Below are 10,585 nucleotides of genomic sequence, written 5' to 3' on the forward strand. Positions count from 1 at the left end.
TTCTTCAGTTTATGACTTGTGGCGGAAAAGATGGCTCCTATAGTGTGTTGTGACCACTGATGTTTGTTTCTGCAGAAGAGTTTGCTACGTGCTTATTGCTTCTTCAGGTCATTGTGTTCAGTTGATTAACTTTCAGGAGACTTTACAGTTTATTACTGTGTGACTTTTTAATCTCCCATCTGTGTCTTCTACTGGAATACCATCGCTCCTTCTTTGGGCTGTCTGGACCTGCTTTCAACAATGCTGACCGAGCCGTGTGGAGCCATGTCGATGGGGTCAGATGTTCGAGATCTGACCCTCTTACCTCCAGCGCCTCCTGTGTCATCATTACCAGGTGCTGGTGGTGGCTGTGGGATGTCTGTTGGTGGTGGCCAGTGGACCCAACTGCTGGACCTCCACCCTGGCTCTCCCTACAGCTCCCTGCCTCCTCACCACTCCCTCATCAAGCAGGAACCAGGTTGGGGGACCACTGATCCAATAGAGGACCCTCACTGTGGACTCGGGGCCTTCACAGTGCACTTCTCTGGCCAGTTTACAGGCTCTGGTCGAGTTGGGGCCTTCGGAGAGCCAACTGCAGGACAAGCAAGGATGTTTCCCAATGGAACCTACCTGCCCAGCTGTATGGACAGTCCTCCTGCACCCAGGAACCAGGGTAAGCATGCTCATTACCAGTCCCACCTCTGTCTTCTCTCATCAGCTTAATCTTATGTAGAGACAGTGAAAGATGAGGAGCACCATTCAATAAAATCCAAGTCAGTGTTTTTCTACATTTCCTGCTGCATGTGTTCATGAGGTATCTCCATGTTAAGGGGTTGTCAACATGTTGTGTCTGAGCAGGATGTTATGTGCTAAGCCTAGGTCATTCTGTCCCATGTCAGGAATAAGCTTGACAGCTTTCTGGTAATGCTCTGGCAGACATCTAAAACCGTTCCTTTGCATTGGGCTTTTTAGCAGAAATGAATGTTTGTTGATTTTCCCAACAACTGTTAAGGCATCAGTATAAATGTGTTATTGTGTAGGCAGATTTAGGTAGATATTTCATAAGGTTTCACCAGGTTTTATTACTGCATTCCTTATTTTTTCCATTTGTCAAATGCAATGCCCCTAGTCATAAACTTTCAAATGGTAACTCAAATGCATCCATCCTAAAGTTCAGGTAACCTATGATGCGAATGCCATACATTAAGCCTGCTTTGCAGTTTTGAATGTCATGCACATCAGTTTGTCCAACTAATAGGTTTTATGGTAACACTTGAGCTTGTCTAACAGCAGCAATAATACATACAAGCCATAGGGAAGAAGCTTCCAGGGAATTCAAATTAGCCAAATACAGGAGGCAAAGATACTGAATGCGCTCATCAGCTGATTATGAATAAATTACCTTGAAGTTTTGCATTTTAGAGTTTTTAATTTTTTTGGATTAAACAACATGACATCATGAGTTTGCGTAAATTACATGGCCTTTTTAAAAAACTTTACCCTTACTGACTGTGTGTTTTCTTGGAAAAAAAGACCACAATTGCTGTGAAAAACAAAGAACTTCCTCTGCAGTAAAAATAAAACATAAAGACAAAAAACGTATGGTGTTAAGATCTTTAATTACAGTGATTCTCTAGAAGAATTCCTAAAACAAAAACTAATGATTAAGTGGAAAAAATTCTGAAGTCTGAATCATGAATTTGATTCACTACTCCAAACGATACTTGACCTGCACAAAGCAGATCAGAGGTTAAAAATGTAATTGTTTTTTTTTGTATCTGGAATCTTAATCTGGAATAAAACTTCATTTTCTGTTTCCTGTTATCCAGTGTGTTGACATGGATATGATGTCTCTACCTTTACTGTAAACAGTGCTTGTGAATGTTGTCTATTGGGGCTCAGTACTCAAAGGTCAGGTTTAACGATGGATGTGTCTTCTGATGTGACTTTCACAGTCAGTATGCAGTGAGTCTTGTTTTCTCAGTGGAATGTCATTTTTGATGAAGTGGTATAATACTCTGCGTAGTGCTCTGCAGGCTGCAGGGATATAAGTAAGAGTTTGTGAGTCATTTTTCTCAGAAACTTTTCAACATCTCCCTCGGGCGTGTAAAGCAGCCTGTCTACGCTGTATGTGTATAAAACAAACGTTGCACACACATTTGTGTCATCATTTTCACATAGCTATCTCAATTGCAACATTCTCCTTTCGTGTATTACACTCAAACAATTGCAATAATAGACGCAACAATACTTACTGTTACCATTTTTTATAACTGTAATTAAGTTAGCATACATGCAATTCATTACTTCTCAACCTTGTTTTTCTACTGATATTCTACAGTAGCTCATCTCAGTCTGCCTGTGGTGTGTTTGCCAAATTTCTTTTTCCACCTGCCATAAATAATGCAACCACAAGGCCAAAGATAGATGGGGGGAAAAAGAATATCTTACAAGGAAAGCTGATTTAGTAGTTTGATGAATGTCTCTCTGTGGTAACCCTGCCAGGGACCCTGCGCTTCTACCACTGGGGATTCAGATAACTGACCAGATACTGGGGACTTTGTAAGCTTAATTTGCAAGATGGTAATTTAATGACTGGACGAGGCGAATAAGATCATTTTAACTTTCCATTGCTTCTCTTTTTGTTTTCTTTTTTTAGGTTATGGAGCAGTGGGTTTAGACAGCAACCCCAGTTATGGTCACACTCCGTCTCATCACACCCCTCAGCTCTCCAGCCTGTCCTTCAAACACGAGGACACGCTGGCACCGCCAAACAACATAGGTAACTGCCTGCATCCTGACGACTGATTACTAAATTGATTCGCACACTGGAAGACTGTCATGTCACAGCAAGGTTATATAAGTAAACCATCATTTTTCATATCACAACAGAATCGCTATTATCCATTTCCCCTTCGTCTCTCTTCATCTCTGTCTGCACACACATGAATATACGCAGGCATATGTAAACACAGCCTCCCTCTCGCTCTATAAGCATACGTATGGTTAATGACTCTGGAAATGATAACTTGAGGAAACAACTTTATGTGACTCTGCTGGAATGTCAAAAAATGTCTGGGGACCAATATACTATATGAGCCTGAAAAGGACCACTGTTTCTGATTGACCTGTTCTCTCTGTTTGAAAAGAAGAGCTGTGCGTCTGTGCAGACATGCATGTACAAAAGTGTGCATATGTCTTTATATTCATTTTAAAAGTACATTTTCATATGTTTTTTTGGTCTACTCAGGTGAATAGAACATGAAATATACAATCAAACACAAACATTTCAGTACAGGTTCATTCTTTAGAAAGTTTTCAGCTTAATACTACTAGATACGTATAGTTACCTTTTGTATGGCAATGGAAACCTGAACTTTGACAACTAGAAACTTTTAAAAGTAAAGCTCAGACCAATTGTTGATGAGTTGATTGCTAGAACATTTATTATCAACAATTTTAACAATTTATTATTCATTGAAGTTATTTTTTTAAACCAAAAATGTGTGTATATTTGCCCGTTTCCTTAGTCTTCTATGATGATTAAATGAGTGTCTTTGTGTTTTGGAGTTTAGGTTGGTAATATGTCAGCTCCTGAAAAAAATACATTCTATAGACAAAACAATGAATCAATTATGAAGAAAATAAGCAACTTTTGTATTTTTATTTTCAGTTGACCAGCAGTACCCGGCTCCCCCCCCCATGTTTGGTTGCCACAATCCTTCAGAATCCTGTCCGAGCAGCCAAGCTCTGCTGCTGAGAAATTACAACAGGTACAAGTATTTGTGGCTTTATGCACCTATTGTTGCTTTATTTGACTCCTGCTACCTTGAATCCCCTCTCGGTAGAATTCCACTCTTCCCAAACGTTTTCAGACTCCTTGCTCATCAATTAATGTCAGATTCTTTCCACCAACACCTCATGCAACTCGCTCACTTGCTGGTAATTTTTAGAAGTGTGAACTCTCATTGATCCTACGTTAAGCCCTGTGTCTGCCTCTACACTGTCTGGATCCGGAATCCTAATTTGTTCTGAGGTTAAGTGCTGCCCACTGGTGCTCAGCAGGCCAAAACAAACACTGAGTGATCTACTGCTGATGTGTCTGAGTCCACCCTGAAGAAAAATGAGGGGAAAAGTAAAAGAGACAAGTTCAGTGAAAGTTAAGTAGGGGAAGTGAGGTAGTTAAGGCTGGAAATCTGCTCAATTTAACCTCTGAATGTGTTTCCAACTTGTTTTCATTTTGATGCAAAACATCTCAAAGGGTAAACTAGGATGAAATTCTTAGAATGCCGTCCTCTGATGTTGTTGGAGAAAAGGAACATGTTCAACCCAAATACTGAAACAGATGTTGATAAGAGGAAGGAAGACTTCACTGTTGTTAGAGCTTATGGCATGAACTGGAAACACTCAAACAAACCCAGAGACATGCACACACACACACACACACACACACACACACACACACACACACACACACACACACACACACACAAACACAATCTCACATACACACTGTGAATATATGTCTGATATCAGTGAGTCTTTCCACAGTTTGACATAGCTCAGAGCTGATTAGCGAGCCATCGCGATCCTTCCCTCAAGGACTTCTCAAGGAATGCCGTCCAGAATTCCCCTGAAACTGGTTCCCGCCTTTAATGATACTGAGGACAGAGTGATGTCATGCACTGGTCCATGGTGTACTAGGCACGGAGGCACTCACCCCCGCAGAGTGCACAACCACATCTCCAAGTGTGTGTGTTTCTGTCAAATGCGTGTGTGTGTGTATGTGTGTGTGTGTGTGTGTGTGTGTGTTTGTGTTTGTGCAGTAGTGTGGTCTGCCAAGGTAAAGAATGGCTCAGAGCCCATGTTTTTTAATGAAGCCAGTGAGGAGTGTGGTGGGTGGACAGGATGTGTTAATAAGTGAGACATTTGGAGTTCCCCCTGAATGAAACATCTTCATTATCCATACAAGGGAAGAAAAAAGCAGGAAGAACTCAATTTTTTATTATTTCAGGATGCCCTAGAAATAACTAATTAATAAAGAAAGAAAAATAAAACAAAACATATACAGTATTTCCCCTTCTTCTGTCATAACCTCAGAGCTAACCTTGTTTCATAACCTTTTGATTTATTAATGTATAGCATGTGGTACATTGTATATATTGTTGCCTTGAAATTTCACAAACCAAATAAAGAGTGAAAATCTAGTTGTTGTTTTTTAAAAAGAATGTAAAATGCTAATGACAGTGCTGTATGTTTCCCTCAGTGATAACCTGTACCAAATGGCATCTCAGCTGGATTGTGTAACATGGAACCAAATGAACAACCTGGCATCTTCCATGAAGAGGTGAGCCTTTCTTTTATTATAATTTTATATAACATTTTTTTTAAATAACACGCTGTATGCATCGGTGTTGACCGGTGTTTGTGGTAGTGAGGAAGAGGAAGGGGGGATTTGACCAGAATGGCTGTTGGCCTTCCTAATTAGGAAGTGGAGAAGACTGTATTCATATGTGCATGTTTGTGTGTACTCTTGTGCTTCTATTGTATGTTTTATAGACTAATTTATGCTTTTTATAGTTGCGATTAAAAAGTGTGTGTGTCGTGGTAAAGAGAAAGACTTTTTGGGGATTTAAAAAAAAAAAATCTCATATAGATGTTTGTTTGGTTTTACCCTAGACTATATTACAGGATGAACCCAATCTGGCATGTACCTATTCTATCAACCGCCCAACCGCCTGTCTGACAAATCTATTAAATTATTTGTTTTGCCGAAACTGTCAGTTTTGCACTGAAATTTCTCAGTGTTTTAATTAATGTTTTTAATTTCGTTCCTGCCCAACAGTGGCCATGTACCCAGCTATGACAGTGAACCCACAGCCCCGCCTCCCCCCATGCTCCTCAGTGCCCAGTACCACATACACACACATGGTGTCTTCAGAGGACTTCAGGTCAGTCAGGTTAACACACATGCAAGCACAAAATGTACAGACACAGATACACACACATAGACATACAGTACATAATACTACAAAGCTCTCTGACTTCTCTTTCTTAAAGGATGTTCGTCGCGTAGGTGGTATTGCTCCACCAGTTGTGAGATCTTTAGAGGCCAACGAAAAGCGTCCATTTGTTTGTGCTTATCCTGGCTGCAGCAAGAGATACTTCAAACTGTCACATCTGCAGATGCACGGCCGCAAACACACAGGCAAGAGGATTTGATGTATACCCCTTTTACTGCAGAGACCTCAAACTGCTGTTTTCTTATAAATTACAATGAGAAATTCACACAGACTGTTAAAGTTAAGTTTGAAAAAAGATAAAATATGGGTGGTGTATTCTAAGGGAGAAACTCGTAAATGAGTGAAGTGTGTGAAGGGTTTAATGCCCAGGTTTGAATGTGTGTAACTGTGTGAAAAGTAGATTGATAAAGCTGCTGATATGGGTGGTTTATTTTGCAGGAGAGAAGCCTTACCAGTGTGATTTCCCAGACTGCGGCCGCAGATTCTCTCGCTCAGACCAGTTGAAGAGACACCAGCGCAGACACACAGGTACACCAGTGTCAAGCTTTACATTCCACAATATAAAAAAAAACTTCAAAACACAATGTGGGTGTTTTATAGGCAAAGTGTTTTCAGACTCAGTATACTTAAATTTGTAGGATTTGTAGGATTTAGTATTTTCCCGCCAGAGTTGTATTCTCAGCAGTGTGAATAAGGATATGAAACAGGCTTTGGGATATCAAATTACCAGAAAATGTAACTGAACAGCTAACTAAATGAATGAAATATAACAAATCCAAATAGTCAAAACAATTCAATGATTTTATTTTTGAATGACTTCACAACATGACTTCATTTTTACAAAACAGCAGTAATACCTGTACAAATTACTGCTTCAGAAATGACCTCTCTGACACAGGCATAACAACAAATTAATGTTAACTGCATGATGCTGTTACCATATAAATCTGGGCTTCAGAACAAGGAGTCTGCTGCCGTAGTACTACATAAAGAGGTCCAATTTATAATTTGTGAATTCTAAATCTTTTGAAGTTAAAAGTGATTTTTTTTTTTTTAGAAACCTAACACAAAAAACCTGAACAGTTTTTAATTTGTAATGCTTTCAACCTCCACATTGATTGCTCCATCTAATTGTATATTTAAATGTTTGACCCTAACCCCACCCTCTTCTTATTTCTGTCTCTGCCACCACAACAACAACAACCGTTTGCACCTGTGTAGGAGTGAAGCCCTTTCAGTGCGAGACGTGTCAGAGAAAGTTTTCACGGTCAGATCATCTTAAGACGCACACTCGGACTCATACAGGTAAAACAAGTGCGTATACCATTATTTTCTACCTCTCCATTCCTTTTCTAGTGGGATTATTTTTTGTTGGTCCCCCTGACTTTAATTTGTGTACAACAAAACACAAGACTGCATCCCAAGAGTTGAATTCACTCTAAAGCAATGATTTCTCTTGTTTTTTCATGTTTGTCCCCTCCTTGTCAGGTGAGAAGCCCTTTACCTGCCGCTGGTCCAACTGTCAGAAGAAGTTTGCCCGCTCTGACGAGCTGGTGCGCCACCACAGCATGCACCAGAGGAACCTGACCAAGCTGCAGCCTGCCATCTGAGCAGCGAGAGGAGAAGGAGGACGCAGAGGAAGGTGACAATATGTTGTGCCAGCTAGTGGAGAAAGACACTGGAGCCTGGTCAGCGGTTATGGTGCCTTGCCAGACTCTGTGAAGTGGTGAGCACAGCTGATGCCTCCCTCTGCCAGCCAACGTCAAGAGACTCTGGTGATCTTCCAGATCTTCAAGAGGCACCTCAACTAGCACCTGTTTTGTTTTTTTTTTACATAAAAACTCAGACTGAGAGGGTACAATACCACAGTAATCCTGAGCCAAGAACAATATTTTTTACGTGAGATGAGGAAAATGTTGATACACTATTTTGGATTATTTTAGTACACTTGCACTGGCTTCTTTTTTTAATTGTGTCACTTGGAAAGTGTGCAGGACAACGTAAACTGGATTTAGGAAATGGACAATGTTTCTTTTTTTGTCCATTAAATTGAGATTATTTTTTTTTGCTTTGGGGAATGTAAACATCTTTATATTCTTACAGTATATATACTCACTAAATTGCTTTGTATATATGTGGTGTATTTGCTAACCTTTATAGACATTCCTTTTGTATTTTCTCTGTTTTACTAAGTTTATAAAATGTTGATTCACATTGTTGTCCAGGGTAATAGTGTGTGCTTGTGTGTGTGAGAAAGAAGAGGTGTTGGTGTTGTCAGGTTAAGAGGCCACCTATGACTGGTGGTGGTGAGGGATGAGGGGGGTGACAGACAGTAAAACAGCACCCCACTGCGACTCTGACAGGGTGCAGATCTCACCCTCCTAAATCTCCGACACACATCTTCATAACTAGGAACATCTGGAGCCCAGTAAATCTCATTAGAAAAGACACATACCTCCATGTCAGCTGGCTGTACTTCACTGAATGCCCCCTTCTGCATAGGCTGGGCCTCAATATGCACACACACACACACACACACACACACACACACACACACACACACACACACACACACACACACACACACACACACACACACATACACACACACAGGCATAAAAAGCACACTTACTCAAGTCTATTGTAAATAACAGCCTCCAGTTTACAATGGAGTTTTACATCCTTCAGCCACATGATGGCAGTATCAGCCTTTTCAGTCCAGCTGATGGGACTTGAGCTGTGAGTGCTGAAGTGTGACTGAACCCATCATACTTGACACTTCAGTCTTCATATAGTGCATGTCCAGTTCAGTCTTGCCCTGAGTGGTTACAATAAAAATGTTAAAATAAAGGTTAAGTGAGAAAAGGGAAGGCACGTTCAGAGCATGACCTGGCCCATCAAATATACATGATGTGGATGGAGTTCTGTGTCAAGTTTATAAGATAAGAGATGCTACAGCAGGTTTGTTAATAAAATATGACTAAATGTGGGAAAAATAGAGCAGTGAGCTACTGATGGCACATACCTGGAAAAAAGCGATGTTAACACGCACATGGTAAATTTAGCTGTTGGCTACATGTTCACACATGGAAACCACAGCTCACATTCACTGAAGGCATTCACTCGTACTCAGAAACACACATACACACACACACACACACACACACACACACACACACACACACACAAACTCCCTCTCTCTTCGTCTAATAAATAATTATACTTTTGTGTGATGTGGCTTTGCTGCTTTCATTTTCACAGCCCATCCTGACACTTGCCAAACTAACAGAAAGATTAAAATGCCGTTCGACTATTTCAGGGTCACAGACCGCTCATTTGAAGTGGTGATTCAGGTTGTTTTCCAATCCACTTAATAGCTGCAAGGTAGTATCTCTGTGATGTTCTGTTTTTTTCCTGCTTCTTAATCCAATGCACTTTGATTAAGAAGTGCTTCTCTTTGTTCTTTCTCTGCAGGGGCCCCGGGAAGTGGAGGAAGATCAGAGGGACAGCCGAGTTGAACATTTTACTCACTCCAGTTCGCTCTTAACTGGAGATTGCCAAGGCTTTGTGGAGCGAGAGGAACCCATGCTTTAAACATCCTCAATTATTACTGCCATCATTATCACACACATTTAAAGAGACACTGACCTCAACCCTACATTGATCCACCTGATCTATGTTTCCTTCAATACATTGTTTCTGATTGGAGATAGTGGAAGGAAGTATCTGATAACACCACAATGTCTTCACTCGGTCCCGTTCTGCCAAACGTTACCACCAATCTGAATGCATGATCACACACACATATACACGCACACACACTCGCATACACACACGCCACCAGATGCCCCTTCAGCTGTAGTGCTGGCTCTTTGCCTTTAAGGGGTGTCAGCGTGGGTAATCTCAGGTGACGTACACCTGGTAACGCACAGCCCAAGACATCTGTAGGACAGCAGGCCTGCTAGCATCACAGCCTCCATATCAACATGCAACTCCCCAAAAAGGTTTCTTTTTTAATGCAAGTGTGATTAACCTCACTGCCACAACGAAAGCCAAGAAACAAGCACAGTTAATTTCATATATGCAAGTTCCAAGCTCTACTTTATTCATACTAATGAGTCTTTTCATTTACTTGGTCTGATAAGGAGGCATTTTATTTCTCAATATGTCATTCAGTGAAGTCCCAGGTGCATCCAAATCACTATAAAGCTCCGGCTGTGTTTCTTTGGGCCAAAAAGACATTATTTAACCTCCGGGAACAGGAAAGGTCAATGCACATGTAGCACACAGAGGCCTCTATGTGCCCTGAGGGGTTGTTAACAGGGTCAAGGCCCCAGAGAGGAAACTAAACGGGGTTACAAGGAGGCTTGCATGCAAAGACAATGCTAAACCAACAGGAGGCGCTGTCAGGGACTGTTCAAATGTTAAGTGAAGCATGTTCTTAGTTGTATTCCCAGACAGCATCCCCCCTCCCCTCGGGCTGACTCTCTTGTGCAGAGCTGCTGCTCCACAGTCTGAGGGGCCGAGGGGTTCTTGGGGGTTATTCCCTGTGGTAAAGCAGGGAGCCTGAGGGGCTCCGGTGT

The 10,585-nt window shown here is 41.2% G+C and overlaps 1 protein-coding gene across 7 annotated transcripts; it reads left to right on the forward strand.

Annotated features, from left to right (window-relative positions):
* The first annotated feature begins 240 nt into the window (after positions 1–240).
* Positions 241–7,612, forward strand: wt1b (WT1 transcription factor b). 7 transcript variants are annotated; one of them, XM_078257761.1, is made up of 9 exons: positions 241–652; positions 2,639–2,761; positions 3,653–3,752; positions 5,246–5,326; positions 5,825–5,930; positions 6,040–6,187; positions 6,441–6,530; positions 7,224–7,316; positions 7,491–7,612. In XM_078257761.1, the coding sequence occupies exons 1-9, from the start codon at positions 241–243 to the stop codon at positions 7,610–7,612; spliced, it is 1,275 nt and encodes a 424-aa protein (XP_078113887.1). The 7 variants fall into 7 exon arrangements, with proteins under 7 accessions (XP_078113887.1, XP_078113896.1, XP_078113912.1 ...); XM_078257770.1 differs by having other exon boundaries at positions 7,224–7,307; XM_078257786.1 differs by lacking the exon at positions 7,224–7,316.
* Positions 7,613–10,585: the final 2,973 nt, after the last annotated feature.

The sequence above is a fragment of the Sander vitreus genome, chromosome 1, assembly GCF_031162955.1.
Source record: "Sander vitreus isolate 19-12246 chromosome 1, sanVit1, whole genome shotgun sequence".
Taxonomy (NCBI): Eukaryota; Metazoa; Chordata; class Actinopteri; order Perciformes; family Percidae; genus Sander; species Sander vitreus.